The 27,660-nt window shown below is 37.5% G+C and overlaps 2 protein-coding genes across 4 annotated transcripts in view; one reads left to right on the top strand and one right to left on the bottom strand.

The window, feature by feature from the left end:
- Nucleotides 1-102: 102 nt before the first annotated feature.
- Nucleotides 103-22,009, bottom strand: PPP2R3C (protein phosphatase 2 regulatory subunit B''gamma). Of its 2 annotated transcripts, none has more exons than XM_029951650.1 (13): nucleotides 21,620-22,009; nucleotides 16,653-16,780; nucleotides 13,714-13,818; nucleotides 12,991-13,103; nucleotides 12,488-12,585; nucleotides 11,134-11,204; nucleotides 8,333-8,465; nucleotides 7,838-7,893; nucleotides 7,685-7,760; nucleotides 6,819-6,955; nucleotides 4,344-4,481; nucleotides 2,662-2,721; nucleotides 103-408 (listed from the first exon to the last, which is right to left on the bottom strand). In XM_029951650.1, the coding sequence occupies exons 1-13, from the start codon at nucleotides 21,675-21,677 to the stop codon at nucleotides 220-222; spliced, it is 1,362 nt and encodes a 453-aa protein (XP_029807510.1). In that variant the 5' UTR covers nucleotides 21,678-22,009; the 3' UTR covers nucleotides 103-219. The 2 variants fall into 2 exon arrangements, with proteins under 2 accessions (XP_029807510.1, XP_029807511.1); XM_029951651.1 differs by having other exon boundaries at nucleotides 21,629-22,009.
- A 17-nt stretch (nucleotides 22,010-22,026) lies between these two features.
- Nucleotides 22,027-27,660, top strand: part of PRORP (protein only RNase P catalytic subunit) — a 131,072-nt gene continuing 125,438 nt past the window's right edge. Inside the window, exons 1-4 of one of the 2 annotated variants that reach the window (XM_029951644.1) lie at nucleotides 22,027-22,330; nucleotides 22,670-23,947; nucleotides 25,472-25,519; nucleotides 25,979-26,111. In XM_029951644.1, coding sequence (XP_029807504.1) covers nucleotides 22,959-23,947; nucleotides 25,472-25,519; nucleotides 25,979-26,111 — 1,170 coding nt within the window. In that variant the 5' untranslated portion in view covers nucleotides 22,027-22,330; nucleotides 22,670-22,958. The remainder of the gene's footprint in view (nucleotides 22,331-22,669; nucleotides 23,948-25,471; nucleotides 25,520-25,978; nucleotides 26,112-27,660) is intronic. The other variant, XM_029951645.1, reaches the window with a different exon arrangement.

Raw genomic sequence — 27,660 nt, 5'->3', positions numbered from 1 at the left:
TGCCATATTTGAGCCTAGTGGAACCAAAATTTACTACCTCCTAAAACAACACTTCGTCCTATTGCTTCCCAACTACTGCAACCAAAATTCCAGAACATTTGCTGTGTTCTATAGGCATATAAAGTATTTTATTTAGGCCGTTTCTAAGGATTCAGCTTGAAAGGTTTTGCATGCAGCATTCAAGCTTATCTTAATGAACACAGTCTAGTCTTTGAGAGATCATGTATCATCAAGGTCTGAAGAGTTTTCACTGTCATTTGCAACAAGGGCTTCTCTGTTCTCATAAGTCCAGAAGCCATTCAGATCAATTAGAATGGTGGTGACTGTGTCTCCTTGATTACTGTTGATTAAATCCTGAAGAGAGATTTTCAAAGGATCCTTTGGTTTAACCATGTCAAAGATTTCATCCTGTAAGAGAAAGAAATACAATGAAATTTGGTACCTCATGAACTTAATTTCTGTCATACAGTGATGTAAAATTCAAGGCAGACACTTGAACTTATATAAAATTTTTTGTTCTAGTTTTTTCTTTTCCATTTAACACAGGCAACTCCTTTTCCCTATGTACAATCAGAATTTTACTGGAAGATTCCTTAGGTATGTGGTAGCTATCTTTTTCTTTTTGTTTTGTTTTGAATGTTTTATTTATTTTTGAGAGAGAGAAAGAGACAGCGTGAGTAGGAGAGGGTCAGAGAGAAAGGGAGACACAGAATCTGAAGCAGGCTCCAGGCTCTGAGCTAGCTGTCAGCACAGAGCCTGACGCAGGGCTCAAACCCACGAACCGTAAGATCATGACCTGAGCTGAAGCCGGACGCTCAACCGACTGAGCCACCCAGGTGCCCCTGTGGTAGCTGTCTTAAATGGGAAAGAAACTGAGGCTCAGAGTTTCATCTGATCCAAACTATATAAGCTAATCAGTGGCAAAACGAATACATGTTAAGTATCTTATACTTTTCTATCGTCCTCTAATTGTTGTTAAAGCAAGGTCTTGATTTAAGTACAAACTCAGCTCAAACTAAAAAATGCTTCCAGAGCGAAAATAATGACAAGGCTTCATTTCCAGTATTGATGTCAACCTTTTATACTCTGGATCTAAGACGGGTGGTGGGTGGGAGAGATTCAGTATTAAGGATGATCATGAAATTGTGCTGGAATTTACTGGAGTAGATGGAAAAATCTCTTCTATATTATAAGACATACTATATGAATATTTACAAGGAATTAGGTACACGTTTTCTAATCTATGCGGTAAAATTACTCAGGATTTAGTAGCATTTAAAGAGGGAGGTTACATTTTAAAGAGATTAGAACAATTCAGGTAAATAAAATGTATGAGCTTTGATTCCTGGATGTTTGTGAAATGTCATTTTCTAGGTTGGTGACAGTTTAAAATTACTAGTTCTTAGGTTGCCTGTTGCATAGTTTCAGATTTGTCTCATTTATATTAAACCAAAATAGCCCTTAACTTATACTTAATTAAAACTAGATTGGTTATTTTATTACATTACTTAGCCTGAACCTGAATCTGTACTGGATACGGAATGTTTTTTATAGCTGGTAAAGTCTACAGAAATGCTAAGTAGCATGTGTTCCAAATAGTCGTAGTTTTCATTTTGTAGGACCGATGTCTCCTTAGTAATACTAAATCAAGCAAGACCTTTGAAGTAGCAGATTAAAAAAGTGCCCAAACCTAAATATAGTTGGCTCTTGAACAACATGGATTAGAAATGCATAGGCTCACTTAGACATGGTATTTTTTGATAAATATAGTATACTGTAAGTGTATTTTCTTTTCCTTATGATTTTCTCAAATTTTTTTTCTCTAGTTTCATTTAAAAAAATATAGTATATAAAACATATAATATACAAAATATGTGTTAACTGTTTATATTATTTATGTGAGGCTTCCAGTCAAAAGTAAGCTATTAATAGTTAAGTTCTGGGGGAGGGGTGTCAAAAGTTATATGTGGAGGGGGTGCCTGGGTGGCTCAGTTGGCTAAGGATCCAACTCTTGATTTCCGCTCAGGTCATGATCTCACAGTTCATGGGATTAAGGTTCTGTTGACGGGGTGTAGCCTGCTTGGGATTCTCTCTGCCTCTCCCTGGCTTGCAGGCATGCTCTCTTTCTCTCTCAAAATACACATACAATTTTTTTAAAAAGTTATATATGGATTTCCAACTGCTTGGGTGAGGTGGGAGGGGAAGGGGTTGCCCCTAGCTCCTGGGCTATTCAAGGGTCAACTACAGTTACCAAGTTAAAAATTCATTTTAACTCAGAATAGGCCGCCAAAGGATGCAGGTTATATTCATTCTCTTAATTTTCAATCAAAATGAATGAATGTTTCCAATGAAAATACATGATGACAATGCTAAAATCATTAACTATACAAATCATTAGTCCAAGTGTGGTCTCAGTTTCTAATCATTTAAATATTGGTTCAGAACAAATAACAGCAAATACTTGATTTCATTCACTTCCTAGTTCCTAAGTTTCTTTCATATAAAACTTCATTTAATACAGGTGATTATCTGGTACTACATATATTAAAAGAAAAGACAGAGGAGCCTGGCTGGCTTAGTTAGCAGAGTATGCGATTCCTGGTCATGAGTTCAAGCTCCATGCTGGGTGTAGAGCTTACTGAAAAGAAAAGAAAAGGTAACCTTGACATCTTGAAATGAAACAGGATCTTGTCCATGGATTTTCATTAGTTCCTGTATGGCCTGTATGGAAAGAAATAAGTCTGTAAATAAAAAATGCACAACAGCTCCCTTCCTGTCCCATGGTCCCTTTCTAGTTCCACTTCCTTCCCTATCAGACCACAAGCCTTTATTATTTTAACCACTCTTGCCAATATATAGTATGAAACTCAGAAACCAAATAGTGATTTTTAAAATATCCCAAATTTTTAAATGCAAAAGAGAAAACCTCTGGGGAAAAATGGTTTATGACAAAGATGTGAAAATTCCATTTTTATTGTCTAAAAAAAAGCCATTTCTTCTTACTGTTGTCTTAACCATATAAAAATTACTTAGTCTTCTAAAAATAACTGTGGAAATAAGATGATGGAATGAAATACTACTGTACAAAACTATTATATTAAATAGAAAAGTCACCAAATTTAGGAATGCTTTGTCTTAAACCTGCAGACATTGTTACTTTTATACCTTGTGCATCTGAATGCTTATCAGATAAGATACAATCAAATTTCCCTTTAGAACTCATCATGTTATTTTATGAGATCACCTGAGGCACAACATAAGTACTTCAGCAATTATGTTTACATGCTGAAATGTTGCATGCCATTCTAACCAGTTTTAAAATTATTATTTCTATATTTAAGTTACTTAAAAAAATTTTTTTTTAACACTTATTTATTTTTGAGAGTCAGGGAGACACAGAGCATGAATGGGGAGGGGCAGAGAGAAAGAGACACAGAATCTGAAGCAGGCTCCAGGCTCTGAGCAAATGGACAGCACAGAGCCTGACGTGGGGCTTGAACCCACAAGTGGTGAGATCATGACCTGAGCTGAAGTCAGACGCTAAACCCACTGAAGCACCCTGGCTCCCTTACTTTTTTTTTTTTTTTAAGTTTATTAGAGAGTGCATGTGTGACACAGGAGTGAGGGGCAGAGGAAGAGAGAGAATCCCAAGCAGGCTCTGGGCTGATAGCATAGAGCCTGACACTGGGCTCAATCTCACAAACCTGGGATCATGACCTGAACCAAAATCAAGAGTCAGATGCACAAATGACTGAGCCACCCAGGCACCCCTAGCCAGTTCTAAAATTATTTTAAATATAATAATAAGGGATGCCTGGGTGGCTCAGTCATTTAAGTGTCTGACTTTGACTCAGGTCATGATCTCAGAGTCTGTGAGTTCAAGTCTCATGTCAGGCTCTGTGCTGACAGCTCAGAGCCTGGAGCCTGTTTCAGATTCTGTCTCCCCCCTTCTTTCTGTCCCTCCCCCAGTGACATTCTGTTTTGCTCTCAAAAAATAAATAAACATTAAAAAAATAAAAAATATATAATATTTTTTTACAGCACAGCATTCAAAAGAAATCTACTACTACCAAAGCCTGCAAAATTTCTACCTTTTCTGAACTGTTTAATTGACACTTCTGTAGGATTTTACACATTAGTTTTTGATCACCAAAGCACAGAATTTCTCATGCATATCTGTATCTCCATGTCCAGTATAACTCGATATATTTACACATTTTTAGTGTTCTACAACTAATCAAATCAGCTTTTAGTCTATATAAATAGAAAAAAAAAAAGACTAAAAGCAGACCTGATTTTCTTCTAACATCTGTTCGTAAACCTTTTTGTTAAATGAGACTTACCCTAAAGAAGTAATTAAGTGAAAAGACATTCAGATATCCTTTGTTCTCAATATCAAGTAATTTGAAAATATATTGCAGAGCTGCAGGTTCTTTTCGATTCTCTAACGCAAGAACAAAGTCCAGGTAGGTCTTATAGTCCTACAGAAAGAAAAGGACATTCATTAGAAGACTTACTTGGAATTAACTTTTCAAGGGAGTATCTAATTATTTGAAGCTATTTTATAATCAAAGATGGCAACTGTTTTTAATATGAAATTAGATACCCATTTGTATACTTAATATTGGTTTCTAAGAATTTTACATAGCAGTTAATCTGTACTGGGGGCAGTTTGGGGGACACAGCTCATTTTCTTATGAGAGATTTGCTGCTTTCAGGAGTAATTTTTTTTGATTATGGCTTTGACATAGACAGGATAGTGACCAAGCTATTGTACAATGCCACTAAATTAGTATCTTCATTTCAGTGTGGTCAGTTTGGGTAAAAAAGTTTATCTGGAATGAATAGTATATTTAAATAGTTACTTTGAAATATTGTTTAAGCATTTTCAAATCAGATGATTTCCAATAAGAAGCCATCTTAAGACTATCAGATATTCTATGGTGAACTGAAACTGTTCTCCAAAGAAAGAAAAAAAAGCACAATGAAAGCCAGAATGACATAAAGAGAACAGAAAGCTTTCTTTACAAAAAATGGATACTTGGATTACTTTTTTTGCATGGCGAAAAGAACACTTGAGAGATTCTAACTTAGAAAAAAATTTTATACTCTCAGAAAATACTTTTTTAGGCTAAAATTAAAAATTTATTTTTGCATAAATTGCAGTATAGAGAGCTAAAGAGATGCAGCCTCATCATGGTCTAATTCCATCCAGTTAAGGCCTCTGGTTTACTTTAGTCACCAGAAGTCATTATAATACTAAAGCTCTCACTCTTGAGGGGTAGACAAAGCAGAGTTTCTGCACCTCTTCTCCCCTTTTCCTATGCCACTGGCTATCAATGGTGTTATTCAGTAAACTCCTATTAAAGCTAAATGATAAAACCTAATACCTCAATACTCTTCTGACAGTATGCCCATTTCTTAACTGTCCTTCATTTGGGAATTCATCAGATCCTTAACGTGTTTTTAACAGCAAGATAGGGATTTTAAGTATTTTTTAACACTTATTTTTGAGAGACAGAGAGAGACAGATCATGAGCAGGGGAGGAGCAGAGAGAGGAACACACAGAATCTGAAGCAGGCTCCAGGGTCCGGGCTGTCAGCACAGAGCCCAACATGGGCCTCAAACCCACGAACTGTGAGATCATAATCTGAGCCAAAGTCGGACACTCAACTGACTGAGCCACCCAGGCGCCCCAAGGACAGGGATTTTAAAGTGCTAGAGGGCCACCTGGGTGGCTCAGTCAGTTAAGTGTCTGACTCCTGGTTTCGGCTCAGGTCATGATCTCACGGTTCATGAGATAGAGCCCCCCTTTGGGCTCTTATCAGCACAGAACCTGCTTGGGATTCTCCCTCTCATTCCCTCTTAACTCTGCCCTTCCCCCATGTGCTCTTGATTTTTCTAAAATAAACTTAAAATAAAAAATAAAATGCTAGTTAGAATTTCCTTAAGTATTTTTCATTGTGATAAAAGGAAAGGTGCATATTAATGGTTAGGTACTAATATAGCCACTTACAGATAGTAATACAACACTTACAGTAATACAACCTGATTCTTAGATTTAAACCATGGCATCTGTGGTACTATATCTGACCTGATAATTTAAAGAATGAAGCATCTATATGAAAACAGTCAATGGGATTTGCCAACTTTTGAGACTTCTTTGTTTTCTCACTAGTCCATACTCTTCAGGGCAGGTGGGCAGTGGTTGGGTTAAATGGGTGATGGGTATTAAGGAGGGAACTTGTTGTGATGAGCACTGGGTGTTATATATAAGTGATGAGTCACTAAATTTTACTCCTGAAACTAATTACACAGTATGTTAACTAACTAGAATTTAAATAAAATCTTGAGGGGCGCCTGGGTGGCTCAGTCAGTTAAGCGTCCGGCTTTAGCTCAGGTCATGATCTCACAGTTTGTGGGTTTGAGCCCCGCATCAGGCTCTGTGTGGACAACTCAGAGCCTGGAGCCTGCTTTGAATTCTGTGTCTTCCTCTCTCTCTGACCCTCCCCTGCTTGCGCTGTCTCTCTCCATCTCTCAAAAATAAATAAAAAATAAAATAAAATCTTGAAACCTTAAAAAAAAAGACATACTGATAATGAAATGAAAATACTAAAATTTTGTATCTGTCCTGAGTCCATGTTTTAAAGTGAATTTACCTTAAGATCAAGGGCTTCAAAACTCAAACAATTTGATTAGTTCAGACTTTTAAAGATACTGATGTAAAAATGATAATGCTATATCACATCAAGAAAAAGGTTTGTGGAAATTGTGGGAGCCTAAATTTTTAAAATTTATCAGAGATTTAAACTACTACCATTTCTCCATCATAAGTGAGACACTCTTGGAAAACACGATCTAAGAAGACATTGGTCATGGTGGCGGTTCCATAGCGGGACAGTTCTTCTTTACTCAGCATGCCATTGTGATCTTTGTCAAGATTCAAATACTGGCCTTGGGAAGGAAAATGATAAAAAGACATTTATGAATGTCTAATAAAATTCTAAAATAAAATTCTAATTTGAAGACAAAAGAATAAAAAAAAAGACAAAAGAATAAACACAAAATGTTCTTTCTATTGGCTAATACTTTGGTTTTCAAACTATATTAGGGTAGTGCCCTAAGATAGTATCCCTGGACTCTATCATACCAGCCCTTAAGCTAGAGCCAATCAAAGAAAACCCATTCTGTAAGCCAAGGCCTTTGGGCTATTTCACATTGTTATTTATTTTCAGTGTGCAGCCATTTAAAACTTTCCTAGGTTTTGAAATGAGAAAGATAGGGGTCAATAAAAAGCACTGAAATGCTAGTACTTGAAAGCAGAGATCAAGCATGCCAAAATGAGTCAGAAGACCACCCAAGAGAATAATGTAGCAGAGTAATGAAATTAAAGAAAAAAAGCTGGATGCTGACAGCAGTGGCATTTTACCACAATGCAAGATAATAGTTGATGTTCATAATGATGCTCTTGAGTCAATAAGAAAGGGTCAAATTACATTCTGTATGTTCTATTAAAGAGTAAAAAATGACAAGTAAATTTTAGTAATTTAGAATACTAGATCTTACGGTAATTAAAATACTTTGATTCTAAGCTACATTAGCCTATGTATAAAACTGTCCTTTGAACACCAATTAACTGAGGAAAGGATAACTCAAATTTTAGCATTATGATAGGAACCATACCATAAACCCTTAGGGCAGAAGGTGCAGAAAACCAATTAGTTTCTTGACTCTCTTTGGATAGTTCCTCATCCCTTAACTAAATAAACACAGAGACATAATTAGAAGACAGTAACTGTCAAGTGATACAATTACATATTTTAAAAACATACTTACCTCCAATAAATCATCAAGGAAGCTGCATGCTAAAATATCTTGAATTTTAATCTTCCCTTCAAAGAACAAACACACACCAAAAAAACAAAGAACAAATACAATATCACTTAAAAAAGAGCAACTCAATTTTATAAAGGTATTAATTTAGAAGAGTAATCAGCCAATTGGTATTTTAAAGTTTCATATTTTACATCAAAAAGAACCAATTCTCTGTATATTACATAACAGCAATAGCAAGTATCAGAATAACTGGACAGAGCCACCGATTAATCAATTCATATACCATTTTAGAGATGATGAAACTCTTAAGAGGTTAGGTGACATGCCCAGTGTCACACAGCTGGTTATAGTTGATGCAGATAAATCAAAAAAGATATTTATACAATCAAGGGCAATGACATGTTAGAAAAATAAATGACATTTTCATGAGTTTTCTCTGCTTACTGAGATTTAGAGTAATATATTTATAATATCTAAGATATGATTTTCTTTTACCTGTTCTTAGAGGGTCTAAAAAGAAGAAGAACTTCCTCACTGCTGTGCAAACATAAAAGGAGTAAAAAGACTTTTCCAGCCCATCTAACTGTGGCAAGGTAGGGATAAGTTCCAATATGTAGTTTTCTAAATCCTGAAAGAACAAATCAAAATGTTAGTGTTAATGTCTAATCTTGTTTCTTAGATACTGGAAATGTTGAATTTCAGTCCTAAAAATCATTCAGCATTAATAATATATTAATGAAATAAAATCAAACTATGTTAGTGGTAAAACTTATATTAAATTGTGTTTCTACCAATTTACTTTTTATTTCAATTTTAACATATTTTTGAGTAATACATTCTACATAATTCCAAATTCAAAAGGAACAAAAAGTTCATTGAAAGTCTCTGTGTCTGTTTCTCCTCCCCAGAGGTGACCTGTATCATCAGCTTTTGATGCATCTTCCCAAAATAACTGATGCACATAAAAACCAATACATATATATGTATATTTTTCTCTTTTTATGCAGGATATAGTCGCAGACTATGCAAATTCTTCTGTATCTTATTTTTCTCACTTAACAATACACTTTGCAGTCATTCAATCCTGGCTCCAAAGAGTTTTTTGTTTTAATTTTTTAAATTTTTTCATTAAAAATTTTTTTTTAGTATTTATTTATTTTTGAGAGAGAGACTGCACATACACATGCAAAGGGGAGAGGGGCAGGGAGAGGGAGACAGAGAATTCAAAGCAGGCTCCAGGCTCTGAGCTGCAAGCACAGAGCCCAATGGGGGACTTGAACTCACAAACTGTGAGATCATGACCTGAGCCGAGTGAGCCACCTACGCACCCTGAGGTTCTTGTCTTGTTTTGTTTTTAATATAGTTTATGGTCAAGTTGGTTTATATATAACACCCAGTGCTCATCCCAACAAGTGCCCTACTCCATGCCCATTTTCCCTGAGGTTCTTGTTTTTAAATAGCTATGTATTTTTTCAGTGTACAGAAGTACCATAATCCATTTATTGTTATTTATGTATTTTTTGCTCTCTTCTCATTTTATTTTATTATTTTTAAATGTTTTATTTATTTTTGATACAGAGAGAGACAGAGCATGAGAGGGGGAGGGGCAGAGAGAGAAGGCGACACAGAACCGGTAGCAGGCTCCAGGCTCTGAGCTAGCTGTTGGCACAGAGCCTGATGCAGGGCTTGAACCCACGAACGTGAGATCTGACCTGAGCTGAAGCCGGAGGCTTAACCGACTAAGCCACCCAGGCGCCCCTTTTCATTTCATTTTAAATTAATTATTCATTAATTTTTAAATTTACAACCAAGTTCATTAGCATAAAGTGCAACGTTTTTAGGACTACATTTCTTTATGTCCCTTACCCATTTAGTCCATCCCCCCTCCCAAAACCCCTCCATTAACCCTGTTTGTTCTCCATATTTGTTCTCTTATGTTTTTGTCCCCCTCACTGTTTTTATATTCTTTTTGCTTCCCTTCCCTTATGTTCATCTGTTTTGTATCTTAAATCCCTCATTAGTGAAGTCTTATGATATTTGTCTTTCTCTGACTAATTTCACTTAGCATAATACACTCCAGTTCCATCCACGTAGTTGCAAATATGTACCATAACCCATTTACCCAGTCTTCTATTGCTGGACATTTAGATTGCTTCTAATCTTTTGTGATACTAAGAACAATACTACAGAGACAATAAGCTAATTTTTCATTCACAGATATTATGAGAAAACATGGTACATAATTCTGTAAGTGGAATTGCTGGGTCAAAGAATGTGCATGTTTATAATTTTGATAGACACTGGCAAACTTCCCACCTTGCCCAAAAAGCCCACACCCATTTTACACTCCTACCAGCAATGTGAAGGCTAAACCAATGGTTCCCAGATTGTGCCCCAGGAATGCTTCTATAAACACAGGGGCGCAGCAGGATATTTTCAAAATATCAGGAGAACAGTGACATTTGCCAAAAAGTACATAATAGATGTCAGCTATGAGCCCAAGGTAGTTCACATTTTCAACACTGACAGAGATATATGCTTTTTTAATGACATTAATCTTTGCAAAGCCAGGTTCTGGATGGTTGCTGTGATGAAGCAAGTACCACAGGAAAATTAGTGTGGAACACGAGATGAGGATGACTGTCCAATCTAGTTGCCATGTTTGACTACCCATACAGTGCCCCACGGGCACAGATTCCGTAGGTAACTGTAATTTAAGAATGAAGCAAAAATATTACTTATTTTCAACTTATGTGTATTATTTTTTTAAATGGCTAATACAATAACAAGCTCAATGAATACATTAAAAAAAAGTTTAGAACCAGCTAGTTAATAAATGGAACTGTTAGGTGTTTCCTTTGATGATACTAAGGGCACCATGAATTGAGAGTTTGGGAACCCACACCCTATTTTATATTCCCTCCTTAAATGCATTATCAAACTTTTTGATCTTTGTCAGCCTGAAAAATTCCTAGCCCTAACATTTATGACATTCAGGAATAACCAAAAGCTTTCCTCTATTTCTTCAATGAGTTTTAATGCTGTTAAAACACTATCTTCATTTTATTCTCTTTCTGAAAAGCTCTTTTTAATAGTTGGAGAAGAAAGTTGGAGAAGAAGAATCAGAAAAGGAATTTTTGTGGTCAATACACATTTTAAAAGTTGTTTTTTTTTTTTAGAAACATGTTATTTGTACAAACAAAAACAATGTTTAGAATCACCTGTAACCCAACCAGTGATAACTACTATTAACATTTTGGTGTCTACAGTAGTTATTAAAGTAAGTTAATACTTACAGACTCCCGTAGGTACCCTTGACCAGCAACATCATATAAACTGAGTCCTATTCTTGTTTGATGAAGCCAAACTGACAATACATAAGATGAAATGTAATTTTAAGATCTGTTCTTTAGCATGTATTTGGATAAAAGGAGATAAACAGCTAGATTAGAGGGACAAACTAGTAACTCTACCAATATACTTCTCATACATATATTACCCCAAAATTGTTTGTAACAAAATATACCATAGAATTAATGGCAGATATCACCAATTCTACTCTGCCTAAAGTGACAATAAAGTTAATACCCTTGAGAATATTGTTCTTTACCCATTAAACTTGGTGTTTCCACAAAAAGGGACAGGGATTGTAATGTTATGCCTTCAATGAAGGTACATTTATTCTACTAAGGTTCGTTACTATGACTAAGGATTGGTTAAAAATCATACATCTAAATCTTCACAGGTCATTATGGAACTTAATAGGAATTATAACAACTCCAGGTTGTTTAATAAAAACTCCTAGAATGTGATGCTATAATTCTGAGTTTGAAACTATCCTCAGGCAACTCAACGTATAATACAGCTGACCCTTGAATAACATGGGTCTGAACTGTGTGAGTCCACTTATACATGGATTTTTTTCCCCCAATAGACACAGTATAGTACTGTAAATGTACTTTCTCTTCCTTCTGATTTTCTTTCTTTTTTTTTAAGTAGGCTTAATGCCCAGCGAAGAGCCCAATGCAGGGCTTGAACTCATGACACTGAGATCAAGACCTGAACTTAGATCAAGAGTCAGAGACTTAACCAGACTGAGCCACCCAGGCACCTCTCTTTTTTAAGTAATCTCTACACCCAGCATGGAACTCAAACTCACAACCCTGAGATCAAGAGTTACACACCCCACTTAACTGAGCCAGCCCAGTGCCCCACCTTATAATTTTCTTAATAGCATTCTTTTCTCTAGCTTACTTTCTTGTAATACAGTATATAATACATGTAACATATATAATATGGACTAATCAACTGTTTATATTATTGGTAAAGCTTCCAGTCAACAATAGGCTATTAACAGTTCAGTTTTGGGGGAGTCAAAACTTATACTCAGATTTTTGACTACACAGGAGGTTAGTGCCCCAACCTCTATGTTGTTCAAGAGTCAACTATACATTGGTGAAAGTCTCAGCTCTAGTAAATTCGAGGAGAGAATCGGAAAATAAGAAAACAATTGAGTCAAAAGACAAGAAATTCTGCTATTCAGACTTACTAAGAGAGCTGTTTCAGATGAAAGGAATACTATAAAAGCATGTGCCAAAAATTCTGATTTCCCAGATAAGAGGAGTTTAAGCACAATGAAAATGAAATCACCTTTTCTCATGACATAATTGAAGAACTGCATAATAGAAATTCTTCCGTAAGAGTCTGTGTGAAGGAGTTTAGCAAAGACTTTTGCTGTAAAAAACTGCCTAAGGAAAGGAAATAAAGATTAAAATCATCCACCAACATAATATAAAAATGACTTCTATATTGAATTAGCAACAGCATGAATCCAAATAATTAAAAATCAAAATGAAAAAAATCAAAGTGAGAATCAGGGTTCAAAACTTAAAATATTAAGTCATATATCTTTGTATTTTATCATCCTAAGAATGAAAGTCCATACTGTTGTAAATAAATGTACTATATATGTAAATATACCATTATGAACTATTATTTCTTTTAATACCAATATAATTTTTTTAACTTATTTTATTAAATTTATTAATAACTCAAATGGACTCAAACTGTCACACCACTCTTCATTAACATTTATTTGAAGCATTTAAAATGCTTAACATAACATACTCCTTTATTAATTATATTATTCTTACTTGCATTTTGGTCCAGCTTTTTCACCAACTTTCAAAAAATTTTCATAATTAATCATTGCTTCCTCTCCAATCATAGGTGGTGTTTGGTGTTTATCCAGCAAAAACCATAAGTTCTTAGGAGAATAGCAGAAATGAAGATGTTACAGTAATAAAACAAAATTTAACATTAGTTAAATGTGTTATCCCCATTAAAATGATAGCCTGATGGAAATTTAATATTAAGATGAACCTCATCCCCTATTTCCTTTTGATTACAAATAACATAATACAAATAGCTAGCATTTATTGAATGCTTAAATTTAAAATTTTCATAGATAGTACCTCATTAATCCATATATCTATGTGATGTAGACACTGTTATCTCTACTTTACATATGAGATTTGGAGCATGGAAATGTTAAGTCCATTGCCCAAGATCAGAGAGCCTGGCTAGGACGTGAGTCCCTACGTCTTGACCCTTGAGCCAATGGTGACTCTCAACTTTGGCCTTATGATAGAATCACCTAGGGACTTTAAAAAACAAAAAAAAACAAAAAAACAAAACTATCCTTGGGAGAACAGTGCCCAGGTAAGCTCTGCAGCTGATTTTGACAGAAACCATTGCTCCAGGGCCTTCACCCACTCTGCAGTAGTGGCTCCATTAAGAAAGCCTGAGATCCTGTATGACTTTAGTACAAATAAGAAATGGCTAACGTCCAAAGCAACTTTTTATACTAGTCTTACCTGTAATTCTTCATTATCTAATAGTTCTCTGCTCTTCCTCTGCAGAAAGACAGCTCTGGATTCTTCTCTTAATTTTTGTAGTAAGACTTCATCTTCAGCTGGCAGCTAAAAATACACTAGAGTTAATATCTATACCTAAATTCTAGACTTTTGGATTATGTAAAAATATATTTGGCCTAGAAAATAAGTAAATAAAATAAGTACACATCTTTAAATTACTTTTTGTATCTCAATTTTGTTTAACTTCAAGTTATTCATTTAAAAGTTCATTTAGGAGCAACTGGGTGGCCCAGCCGGTTAAGCATACAATTTTGGCTTAGGTCATGATCTCATGGTTCGTGAGTTCAAGCCCTGCATCAGACTATCTGCCCACTTCAGATCCTCTGTCCTCACCTCTCTCTGCTCCTCCTCTGCTCACATGACACACACTCTCTGTCTCTCTCAAAAATAAACAAACATTTTTGAAAAAGTTCATTTAACAAAAAAAGATCCACAGAGGATTCAATGATCAGCAAGACCAGATCCCTGCCTAGAAAGAACTAACAGTCTAAACCAAGTTTAATTTTATATTCTTAGAGCACTCTGTCCAGATAAGCTTAGTCTGACACAGAATTAAATTAGGACTAACTGAATATAGACTGTCTTAGCACAGTAAGCCTTTTGAGTCTGGATGACCTTACTTCTTAGAAATGGTCAAGCCAGTGTCTATTATGTTCACCTCCAAGTAGAGGGTCTGCCCACTGGGGTGATTTCCATAAACAGGGCTTAAAAATGACTCATTCCAATTCAACTTCAAATAATTTGCTTAAGGATTTCTTCTATATCTCTGCCCCATTAAATGTGGCTAAGTAACCATAATCCAAATTAGCCCCCGTTTTTGCCATTCATCTCCAAGAATTAAGATGCTATCCCTCCCATGAAAAGGAATGGGGAAGGAAGAAGCATCCGGAGGTGAGGCAGGGGCTGAGACTCTGTGCTCCAGTGGCTAGTCAACCAGCTAATCAGCCAAGGAGAGACATGGTGACCAAAGATAAGAGGCGGTTTTGCCAAAACTGTGGAAAGATAGAGAAGAGGAAAGAACATTCCAGCAATCCTCATCTGCAGACAGGAAGCCATCTGGGATCTGGGAGAGGTCACAGTGAGAAGGAGGCAACAGAAATGGAACATAGGGAATTCCCTCAAGAACCACAAATGACAGCCAAAGGTTAGCACTGGAAATACAGGAAAAGTGAGTCCTGGGCTCAGAAATGGGATCATATCACCATCTAAGGGCTGTTCTTGGATTAGTAAGATATGATTTCATAATCCTGATTAAATGAGATCATGAATATAAAATGGTCTGAAGTACATCAGCACTCAATAAATGTCAATTCTCTTCTTGGCCCCCAGACTATCAAAAATTTTCAGTTGTCTAGTGGACTCTGTTTAAGAAAGTATGAAATGCAAAAAGCAGAAGTACGTATATGATCCCATTTTTGTGATACATGTACACAGAAGTATGCAGAAGAATTCATGCAAAAATATTTACATCTCTGTGCAGTGTTATGGGGAAATATCAGCTATATTTTCTCTTTTCCATGCAAATGTGGCTTAGTTATCTAATTTGTTTTACAAGGTTTTATTTTTAAGTAATTTCTACACCTGATGTGGGGCTTAAACTCATGACTCCAAGATTAAGAGTTGGACACTTTACTAGTTGCGCAAGCCAGGCACCCTAGTCATGTAATTCTTAAAATACTGGGAAATAGTATTATAAAAAGGTTTCTAATAAAAATGGTTCACTTGGAAAAAGTTTGTACTTGAAGAATATCTGGATAATTCACTTATATTAGTACGTTGCTCCTACTTTCTTTGTAAATAATGTTGTAAATTGAGTTATAAAGTAGCAGTTTTAAGAGACATTCTGGGGGCGCCTGGGTGGCTCAGTCGGTTAAGCATCTGACGTCGGCTCAGGTCATGATCTCATAGTTTGTGAGTTCGAGCCCCACATCGGGCTCTGTGCTGACAGTTGAGAGCCTGGAGCCCACTTTGGATTCTGTGTCTTCCTCTCTCTCTGCCCCTCCCCCACTCATGCTCTGTCCCTGGCTCTCAAAAAATGAATAAACATTAAAAAATTAAAAAAAAATGAATCTGCTAAAATTCCACCATTAACTTTTCTACAGTGATCACATTTTGCCTAACACTAAAAGGTCTTATTCCTTCAATTTCAGCTGTAAGTAGCTTTTTCAAGATCTTACTGTTTACCATAATCTTTTCCAAAGACTTTATGGTTTTGGAACAAGGAAACATAATTAAGTCCAACTCTTCAAGTTTTCCATTTTAATCTGTTTTTCAGTTCAACTTTGAGCAAAATGTATTATACCTTGCAACATGAGTAAAAAACAAAAGTTAAAAATGGTGATCAGCCCAAGTAAACCCAAGTCTTGTAAAAACACAACATAATCTAACAGAATACCTACCACAAATATCCATAGGAAAAATCAGGAAGAAAAAGCCAATAACTCAAAAAAGGGGGCCAAATAACTTTTTTAAAAAAATGTTTATTTATTTATTTTTCAGAGACAAAAAGAGACAGCATGAGCAGGGGAGGGTCAGAGAAAGAGGGAGACACAGAATCTGAAGACATGCTCCAGGCTCTGAGCTAGATGTCAGCACAGAGCCTGACATGGGGCTTGAACTCACGAACCGTGAGATCATGACCTGAACTGAAATCGGATGCTTAACCAACTGAGCCACCCAGGCACCCCAAAACTTTGTGTTTTTATACTAATTTATATCAAACTCTGAGATTTTATCAATTCCAAAACAATAAGATCAACAAGGATAAATATACAAAATTCAAAATATAATCCTGTATTTATATAAAAGATTCTGATTCCATCTTAAAAATTACATTTCACTTATAAACTCTGTAAAACACTTGCTTAGATAACACTTACCCTATAATAAAACCGGGGAATGGTCTTATAGAATTTGTTTGTGTTTTTCCTATCTCCTTTCCATTCCGAGTAGTACTTGGTAAATAAATCCATTTCTTCATCTTTTAATTCTTGTTCACTTTTTTTTTCTGGTAACAAAATAGATTAAAAAGGGGAAAAGCACTTTTAAAATCAGTATTTTCTACTATAGGGTAATTACAGTGCAAACAAGACATTCAAAATTATGCTTAGATACTGAAAATCTGTATTAATTTTCTGGAAATAGCAGGAATCACTATCTTCCACTGGAAAAATCCTCTCCTGCACCTTCAACCATATCTCAGCTGCTCCTTCCACTTCTTTTTATCACTATACTTGTGTCTTCCTCAAGTCACTGCCTCTCTTACAGACTTCTGGCATGTTAATGATTCAGTCCATCAAAAGTACTTACTGAGCACCTACTATGTACAGAACACTATTAGACACAGGGGGGCTAGAGTGGTAAGAAAACAGACACACCCCTTGACCTCATGGAACTTCAGCCTTGAAATCACTGTTCCTCTATCGAATGCAAACCCCTTCCATCTGAAGCTCAGACCTCAGGATGCTATTACCCTCCAAACTGCCTGCAGCTGGCCTATAACCATCTCATTTAGTCAGTCCACCAGTTTGTTGACCATAGTAACTGGTGCAGTGCTCTTCACCTCAATGTCTTGCAATCATCAAGGAAGGATAAATATTTATGATAGTAACTATAACACCTTAACTCTGAAGAGGGGTCACCTCTGTCACTCAGTTCCAGGACAAGACCAGACCTTAGCTGCTCCTAAATATACTAACCTTAAACTTAAATAAAATCTTTTTTAATGATTTTTATTTATTTTTTTGAGAGACAGAGATAGCGGGAGCAGGGGAGAGTCAGAGAGAGAGAGGGAGGCACAGAATCTGAGGCAGCTCCAGGCTCTGAGCTAGCTGTCCGCACAGAGCCTGACGCGGGGCTCAAACCCACAAACCGTGAGATCATAACCTGAGCCAACGCCAGATGCTTAACCGACTGAGCCACCCAGGCACCCCTTAAATAAAATCTTAAACTCTCATATACTCTCAGATAATGAGATAATCCTCTCCTTCTGTTTATTCAAAACCTCAGTCATAAAACCTACACTTCAGCTTCACTGAAATCTTCAATTCTGGGATCTATTTTCTCAATAGGTTTACTTTCTTCTTCCTGGGCTTACTTCCTTCCAACATGCCTATAGTTGTTCCCCTAAACCTCTCTTATGCCTGCATTTCCGCCACATGTGCCATGTTAATTCCTAACCTTGGATCACACTGTTGAGTCTCTTATTTTCTGGCCATTTATTTTTATTATTTATTAATCTTTCTTCCTTATTTCAACTTTTGTAGTGTGACTTCTAAGTCCCAAATGCATGTCACTAACCCAGGCATTGCTCTTGAATTCTAAATTCATACATTCAAAACAAAATAGTTTCTTTCTCACACTCCAATATGCCTAACAATTTTCCTATCCCTCACCTTACTACACTTCTAATTCCATGTTTCAATCCCAGTTAATGGTATTCATCCAGTCACCCAAGCCCAAACCCCTAGAGTTATTTTCATTATTTCACTCATTCTTTTTCACTCAACTATTCTAGGGAACACAAGTATATGTGTGAGTGGAGACATGCACATGTGTCTATACCTACACACAGCTTTCAACAGTGTCTGGGAAAGCTTCATGGAGATGAAACTGAGCAAAAAATATTGAAGAAGGCAAGGAAGCAGGCTATCCAGATATCCTGGAGAAAGGGCATACAAGGCAAGCAAATAGCCAGTGCCAAGACCGTAAGATAGGAGTGTGCCTGGTGTGTCCAGGGACGAGGGAGGCAGTCGGTGTGGCTGTAGCAGAGTGAGCCAGAGCAAACAGTAGATGAGGGAAAGCAGATTAATGGGAGGCAAGGCCACTAGCTCATTGGAAAGACACTGGATTTTATTCTGGTGAGGGAGAAAGCCACCAGAAGCAACTAGGAGGCTAATGTAGTAATCCAGGTGACAGATGGTGCTGGCCTGGATCATGGTGGCTGCAATGGAGGCAGTTAGGAGTAAATATTCTGAATGTATTTTCTTTTTAGTCACAGGATCTGCAGATACACTGGATGTGGATATCAGAGAAAAAGAGCAATTGAAGATATCTTTAAAGATTTTGACCTGAGCAGATGGGGTTGCCAATATTAAAGATAGGGAAAGCTACAAGTGAGCAAGTTAGAAAGGAAAGCAGAAGTTCAGTTTTGGATAAGTTAAGATTAAGATACCTATTACAGGGGTGCCTCGGTGGCTCAGTGGGTTAAGCATCCAACTCTTGATTTTGGCTCAGGTCATGACCTCAGGGTGTGGGATTGAGCTCCGCACTGGTCTCTGCACTGAGCATGAAGCCTGCTTAAGATTCCCTCCCTCCTTCCCTCCCTCTACCACCGCCCCCCCGCCCTTCCTGGCTTGCACACCTGCTCTTTCTCTCTAAAAAAAAAAAAAAGATACCTATTAGATCCAAGTGGACATGTCAGGTAGGCAATTAGAGTCTGGCATTTAGGAAGCCAGAAATACACATTTAGGAGACCAAAGCAAATATACAGTATTTAAAGCCTTAAGAATAATGGCTAATTTCATCATGAAGGTGAGTGTAGATAGTAAAGATAATAGAAGTTTACCAAGGACTTAGCTTTGGGCGCTCTGATGGTAAATTGCTAGGGAGAAGAAAACAAAGATTGAGAAGGGATGACTGGTAAGGTGGGAAGAAACTAAGGGAGTGTGTCTCCCAGAAACCAAGAGAGAAAAGTATGCTTAGGAGGAGAGGGAACTACTGTATCCCTGGCAGGGACTGCTGGCAGGTCACGGAAAGTGATGACTAAAAACTGACCGCTGGAACTACATGGAGATCACTGATGATCTTGACAAGCAGGAATTACAGTACAGATTTAATCAACTGTTCTTTTAACAAGCATTGCTATAAGGGGAACAGGGTAATGAGACATAGCTAAGGGTAGAAGTTTAAGACAAGAAAGTTTCTTAAAGGTGAAAGAAATATCACCATGTTTATATACTGAAAGGAATGACTGAGAAAGGAAAACTGACGCAGGAGAGAGTGGACAACTGCAGGAGTATGCCTTTGAACAGGCATAAATGGGACCTAGCACACTAATGAAGGAAACAGCCATAAATAGGAGCTGTACAACTTAAATGATTTACTGATTATTTTATTTATCATCTCTCCCAACACTAAAGCTTAAGTTCTACAAAGACTTTTGTTTGTTTGTTTGTTTTTTGTTTTTTGGTCTGTTCTGATTACTGCTATAGCCTAAAGCAGTACTTGGCACATAACAGGCATGCAATGGAGTGAGTTTATGAGCAAAGTAGAGGATGGGGCGCTTGGGGTTGGTCAGTCGATTGAGCTTCCAACTTCTGCTCAGGTCATTATCTTGCAGTTCCTGATGTCAAGTCCCACACTGGGCTCTGTGCTGATAGCTAGGAGCCTGGAGCCTGCTTCGGATTCTGTGTCTCCCTCTCTTCGCCCCTCTCCTGCTCGCTCGCTCTCTCTCTCTCTCTCTCTCTCTCTCAAAAAATAAATGAACATTATAAAATATTTTTTTAAAAAAGAGTGAAGTGGGGCGCCTGGATGGCTCTGTCGGTTGAATGTCCAACTTTGGCTCAGGTCATGATCGCGCTCATGGGTTCAAGCCCTGCATCCGGCTCTTTGCTGATGGCTCAGAGCCTGGAGCATGCTTCAGATTCTGTGTCTCCCTCTCTCTCTGCCCCTCCCCTGCTCACACTCTGTTTCTCTCTCTCTCTCAAAATAAATAAATACTAAAAAAAATTTTTTTAAGAAAAAGAGTGAAGGAGAATGTACAAGTACATGCAACTTTTTGATAAGTTTTCCTATAAGGGGTGCAGAAAAATGTAGCAAAACCTCAAAGGAGATGTGAGAAGAAATGTTTTTCTTACATGGAGTATAACATGTTTATCAGAGTTGATGGAAATGACCCAGTAGAAAAGGAAAATCCGGTGATAGCTGAGATAGAAGAACAGAGTGAAGTCAGTGAATAAAAGAAAGCAAGCATTACTAATGTTGGAGTGGAGAAATTGTCTCAAATAGGAGCATGGACAATGTTTCATCTTAACAGTCAAGGCAGAGTGTATGGGCATCTATGGTGAGGAAAGGACTGATAGGAATGATAAATGGGAACAGGTGAGGTTTTTCTTTGCTTCGACTTTCTCAAATATATATATATACAAGTTCATCAACTTAAGATAAAGAGTAGGTAGGATATACTGGAGAACTGAATGTCTGGAAGATGAGAACTGCCAAAACTGAGTGTAAGGAAACGAGGAATATGTGTAAATAAATGACTGAAACATTTACTTTAGGTTCGTTCACATGAATTAAAAATGAGAAAATGCACCATGGTTTCGTTTTTCTCCAGCCACTTTTGGCTACGCTGAGGGCATGTGTGAAATAGGAAAGATAGTTTTAACCAGGTTGGTTAACGAGGAAGTGTGAAGGTGAAGTAAAGAAATAAGGAAACCGTAGATTGTGGAATCTAAAATGGATAAAGAGGAAAGTAAAAAGTGTGGTAGTAAAAAGGCATAAGATCAATGGATTATAGGTTACAGTAGGATCGAACAGTTGTTGGAAATGGGATTCTCAATTATTCCTCAAAAGCCTAAGTCAAGGCCAGTTGCTGAAACTGAGATTCTCAATTATTCCTTAAAAGCCTACGTCAAGGCCACGTAAATTGGTGCTCTTAATTCCGCAACTCCTTTTCCCGGAAAGTGGGGATCAAACCTTACAGTAACGCTAAATCACAGTCCAACTGCCTTTGTCAAGAGCTTTCACAGAAGCGTAAAGTGCGGCTCCAGCTGCTCCTCCCCGATCTCCCCCCATCTTCAGGAATTTAGGGCCTATCTCTGCGAGCAGCCCCTCCCAAACTCACTATTAGTACCGGTGCTGGGCGTCTCTAACCGCCGGCGAAGAATTTCTTTCCAGTCCATGGCTGACTCCCGCGCAGCAGCTCCGGCATTTGCTGTTTACTAACCGCTCCACCCCTTACCAGCCCAGACAGCAATCACCGCCCAACCCTGTAAAGGTCAAGAATACTCAATCGCCATGTTGGACATGGGCGGAAGTCGGCTGAAGAGGCAACCGATTATGGCCACTGCGGAGAATACGGAGATCACGTTAACAGCGAGGAAAGCAGACTTGAACGAGACGGAAAAAATAATCCTTTGCAAGTCAGCACCTAACTTCACCAACTCCAATTTTAAAGGTGCAGAATAAGGAAGCCCCACGTAACGTGGGGACGTGGGGCTTCGGCGCGCGCGCGTGTGTGTGTGTACCACGTGACGCGGGAGTCCGTAGGCGTTTCCGGCGCCGGGCGTTAGGGTGGGGTCTTTCTTCCTTCACAATTTCTTTTCATTGTTCATTGCTGATAACTAGGGGCTCTAAAGCGTCCCTGAATGTAGCGGACGTCTTCAGCAGCCGCCTATGCCACTAAAAGTTTCAAAATCGTCTTTCTACCGCTGTCAGGCCCAGCGGAACGCCTGCGTCTGGTTCAGCCACGCCTCCACTGTCTGGGCCCTCGCGGTGCATTGTGGACGTGGTAGTTTCCGCTGCGTCTATGGTTGCATTAAGCGTGAGTGCTGAGGTGAGTTGTTGAATGGAGTGAACTTTGTTTATGATTGGTTCGTACACAGCAGGCAGTGCCCCTTGTGTACTTCCCTTCCTTACTGAAATTGTTGGCTCGGCTCTCTCCCCCCTCCCCTGCCCTCACATCCTCACCTCACGCCTTTGGCGGCCTGGGAGGGCCAGACTAGGGCTTTCGCCACTGTCCGTGCTGCTCCTAGATCTGGAGTTGGGGGTTCCTGGTCGCGGTTTTTGACTTTAAGCCCTTCTGTCATCAAGGCTCCAATGGGATCCTGTTTTCAAGGGCAATTGTGATCCACGCGAATCAAACTGGACGGACCTCCTTGTGCTTTTTTCTCAGGTTTACAGGTTGGAATTTATCGGGCACCAGAAGATTCCAGCCCTGTCCCCTGGTTCAGAGAATTTTGACTGACTTTGGCTGTCCCTGGATGGTTGTTTAATGGAGAGAACTCAACAGACTTCGTTGTATTAAGTAACCTCAAAAGCAGATCCTTTGTGGGAAAATGAAATCATCTTTTAAGAAGTTGTGCTCCGATTCTCTGCCCTCCACTCCCAATTCCTTAATTATGCAGTAGAAGTAGGGGCTTTGTGAACATCTGTCTCAATATATTTGGTGCTGCTCACAGTGCATGATGACTTTCTGGTTCACAGGTATTCGAAGCCTTCCTAAGCTCTGGAAGAGCAACCCATACCTTGGCCTAGGCCCAGGACACTCTTACCTCTCTCTCTGTCTCAAAGACTATTATGGCATCAGGAACCAACAGCAGTGGTTTTCTCTTAAAGCAGTGTCTCCACAAAATACTAAAGCAGTGAATCTTCTGATTTCCAAGGCCAGCTATCTCAGGAAACGAGATGAAGACAGTAATAAGCAAGTTTCTTCTGATTCCCATCTTTTTGCAGCTGGAGCAGCTAAGAAGAGATCACAGATGAATCCTCATAGGGAGGATCATGCCTTGTCACCTGTTAGGAACAGGATTCAACTTCCAACAAGACCTTTGAATTCAGAAGAGTGGGATAAACTCAAGGAAGACTTCAAAGGAAAGGCTAATTTTGAAAGTTGGACCATTTCACAAATGGCTCACTACCGTAGCTCTATAGATGTGGCCAAATCTCTCTTAGCCTGGGTAGCTGCCAAAAACAATGGTATTGTAGGCTATGATTTGCTGGTTAGGTATTTGTATCTCTGTGTCTTTCATAAACATATACCGGAAGTTGTTGATGTCTATGAAATCATGAAAGCCAGATACAAGAGGTTAGAACCTGGAGGGTATACTCTTCTCATCCAAGGATTAATTCACTCAGACAGATGGAGAGAGGCCTTACTGCTGTTAGAGGATATCAAAAAAGTCATGATTCCTTCAAAAAAGAACTACAATGATTGTATCGAAGGAGCCCTCCTTCACCAAGATATAAACCTAGCTTGGAGTTTATATCAGGAATTGTTAGGTCATAATCTTATTCCTATGTTGAAAACGTTAAAAGCATTCTTTGACTTTGGAAAAAACATAACAGATGATCAGTATTCAAACAAACTACTTGACATTCTTTTGTATCTAAGAAATAATCGTCTATATCCTGATGAATCATTTGCACACAGTATAAAAACATGGTTTGAAAGGTAATTTTGATTTTTCTATATGTATGTTTTTACTTTAATGCCTATACCTAAAATAGTTGCCTCCTTTTGTTGTTGTTGCTGTTGGTTACTATATTCACATTATACTTTTTTCCTTCTTTGAGAGAGATTCCTTTTCTCCTTAAAGACAACATTTTCTCTCTTTAAAAAAAGCAATAGCATAAACAAGTTCTATTCTCCATTAATCACATAAAAGGAAAATTATAGAGCACTTGTGTGTTTTTATGTATTCTTTTTAGAAGAATCATCTGTTTTTTTCTGAGGTGTTCAGTTATACCTTACCTAGAGTACTTATGGCTGGAGTTTATGGCAAGAACACTGGAGCTGTCTTTGGATCACATTAGTATTTTCAGAAGTTCTTCTGAAACCTAGTGACTGGTAACTGTTTAATCTATGCATTTCATCAATTTGGATGGTTAGAGCAGATCAGGGAAGCCTGATCGGACATGACATACAAGTATTAAAAATGGAAAATTTCATTGTTCCAGTTCATTTTGGATCTTTCCACTATCCAGCTGCTCTCTCCAAGGCTCTCTGCTTCCCTTTGCTTTTATTCATGTTCCTGGCTATGTCCCTAAATATTGCTTCAGTCTTTTATTCACTTATTCATCACTAATTTTTTTCAGACTCTTTAATAAAAATTTAGTCCTTTTCTGGTTTTCTATTTTCTACTCTATATATATTCTCTTCACAGAGCTTTAAAGGAGCAATAATGCTTAATTATTTTATTTAACAAATTTATTGAATTTGAGTGGAGGAGCTAGATTGTGAAATTCTTTGAATGCCAAGGATTTTGGATTTTATTCTGTTACTTTGGAGTAAAGTTTTAGAAAGGTAACTGCTGGGGCACCTGGCTCAGTCAGTTAAGCATCCCACTCTTGATTTTGGCTCAGGTCATGCAGGATCTCAGGCAAAAGAGTCCATAGAAACCAATGGTAGTATACGCAGGAGGAAAGAAGGGATACATTGATTGAGCAAATAAATCAGGTATACCGTTTTGAATGCCTCCATTTGACTCGGTACTTCGGGTGTTTTGTGATGTAAGATCTATTACGATGCAATTCACAAACTAAGTGGGAATACGATACTCGATATTTGACACTCGTGATGTATAAGAAGTTAGTGTAAGGGAAGGAATTAACTCTGGGGAGGAACGATCTCTGGCAGCTTTATGGAGAAGGCTAGAGTTGAGTTTAATTTAGAGGTTATACTGTTAATGTTAGCTGCCGGATCCCCTGGAAGTAGATTAGACTTGAAGATGAGGGTTGAATGACCAGAGAAGTAAAAGGAAGAAGGAGGTCCACAGTAGGGTACTGTTCCCTCCTTAGCCCCATCACAGAGTATCAGAAAAATGCCTATTTTTTGGTTCTGTGGGAATCTGACCTTTTCTCTTTTTTTAAAAAAATTAGAATTATTATCTCGTTTATTTTATCACTTTTTAAATTTTGTTTCAAGTTTTAGGAATCTGACCCTATAATGATTTGGTTTTGTAATCTTTTTTTGTAGTGTTCCTGGGGAAAAATGGAAAGGACAGTTCACAACAATCCGGGGAAGGTAAGACCAGTATTTTTTTAACTTGTTTGATTCAGATTTAGTAGGTTTTGTTGATCAAAAAATTTTTAAGAGTACATTAAAAATAGGATAATTAAGAGAGTACCCAAGAAAAAAGCCATATTTTGCATATGGAGAATTTGCAGTGTTCAAGGTGTTTTTCCCATAGGTGCAGTGAGCCTCATGTGACTATTCAGAGATATTTTCCCCTATAGATCTGGGACCCAGTTGTGTTTTGGGAATAAGTTTAAATACTTTATCTGGGTTCCTAGCAGTCTACTCTTTTGGGTTTTCTGGCACACTTAATGTGTGTTATTACCAGTTTTGCAAAAAATTGCATGTGATCACAAAGATTATAATTTTTTTTTAATTACCTTTCAATTTTCTTCTGTCCTAAGATTATTCATTTTAGAGAAAATTCTTTTCCAGGATACCGTTTAACACAAACTTTTGTAACTACAGTGGTCAGTGTTTGGGCTGTGGAAAAACCATGGAGTCTATTCGCCTGAGTCCAGAAGACTATGAATTTCTTAAGGGAAAAATCATGAGGGATGTGATAGATGGAGGTGATCAATACAAAAAGACAACCCCTCAGGTGAGTCCTGAACAGGTTTTATTCCTTTTTTTTTGGATTGCTTTTTTAGAATAGGAGTTGGCAATTTTTGTCCGTAAAAGAGCAATACTAAATATTTTAGGCTTTGTGGGCCATATGGTCTCTGTTGCAACTTTTCAACTTGAAATACAATATATAATACAATACATAAATGAATGAGCATGGCTCTGTTCCAGAAAAACTATACTAATGAACATGAACTGTGGGCTGGATTTGGCCTGCCGGCTATAGTTGCCAACCTTTAGGAGAGACTGTTTTAGAATTTAATAGAATAATTGGGGTAGACTATCATCCCTGTATTGGAGTCAGTTCTGTTTTGTCTAGACACAAGTCCACTTAAGCCAAAAATATAGGTGCTTATTGTTTTGTCTAAGTATTTCCAAAAAACCGTGTTCAGTAAATTCCCATGAAAACATGGTTTCTCACAGCTCTTCTAATCAAGAGAATTTAAGGTAACTTGAGAAAACTTTTTCTAAATTTTCTTAATATTGAATTTGATTCTTTTTTTGTTTGTTAAATTTTTTTTAATGTTTTTTACTTATTTTTGAGAGACAGAGAGAGTCACTGTGAGCAGGGGACGGTCAGAGAGAGAGGAAGGCACAGAATCTGAAGCAGGCTCCAGACTCTGAGCTAGCTGTCAGCACAGAGCCCCATGCGGGGCGCAAACCCATGAACCGTGAGATCATGACCTGAGCCAAAGCTGGATGCTCAACCGACTGAGCCATCCAGGCGCCCTGAATTTGATTCTTTAAGTCATTTTTAATAACTTCATTTTGCTGAGATTCAGTACTTTATACTGATTCATGAAGATTAAGTTGAAGAACTAAAATGCTTTTACCTTGGGGAAAAGTTGCTCATCAAGATACCAAATAAAAATAAGAAGTGAAAATAGTTTTGCCTTTTCCCCTTGACTTAATATTGTCACAGAGTGCCCCTAGATCATATGAAAACTTTAATCCTCAAAATAAAGTCAAAATATCGTCCATAAAAACATTAGCTTCACTTTGTGAAGTACCTTTTAGCTAACTTTATTGATAAATAAAGTCAGTTAACGTTTATTAATGATGCTAAGTACTTTATACTCATCTTATATATTTAATTTTTATAACCACCCTAAAAGGTACTATTTTATTTCTGATTTACAGAGAGAGTGATTGAGGCTTTGGGAGATTAAATCTGCCCAAGGACCCCTTACTAATAAAATCTAGGACTGATTGACCCCAAAACCTTTGCTGTCACACTCTATTGCCTCTCATTGTATGATAATCCATAGTTCCGTATAAATCTGATGGCCAGCTGGTTAGAGCAGCTTTAAGAATTTCTGCCAGCTGAAATATGATTAAATAAATTTCCTTTCCCTCATCAAGCATCTGTGGAATGCTTACCTATACTTTCTGCAGTAGTTGTTAAGATAGTTGCAAGGTTGTGTGCAAATTTTGCTGTTTGCTACCAAAAACTTAACATTTCCATTGTGGATTGATTGAAGTCTTCCCACCTTTCATTTTTATTTAATAACATCTTCAACGTAAAG

Source organism: Suricata suricatta, chromosome 9 (assembly GCF_006229205.1).
Source record: "Suricata suricatta isolate VVHF042 chromosome 9, meerkat_22Aug2017_6uvM2_HiC, whole genome shotgun sequence".
NCBI classification, from domain to species: Eukaryota; Metazoa; Chordata; class Mammalia; order Carnivora; family Herpestidae; genus Suricata; species Suricata suricatta.
The sequence above is the reverse complement of the archived record's forward strand: the minus strand, read 5'-3'. Positions and strand labels throughout refer to the sequence as shown.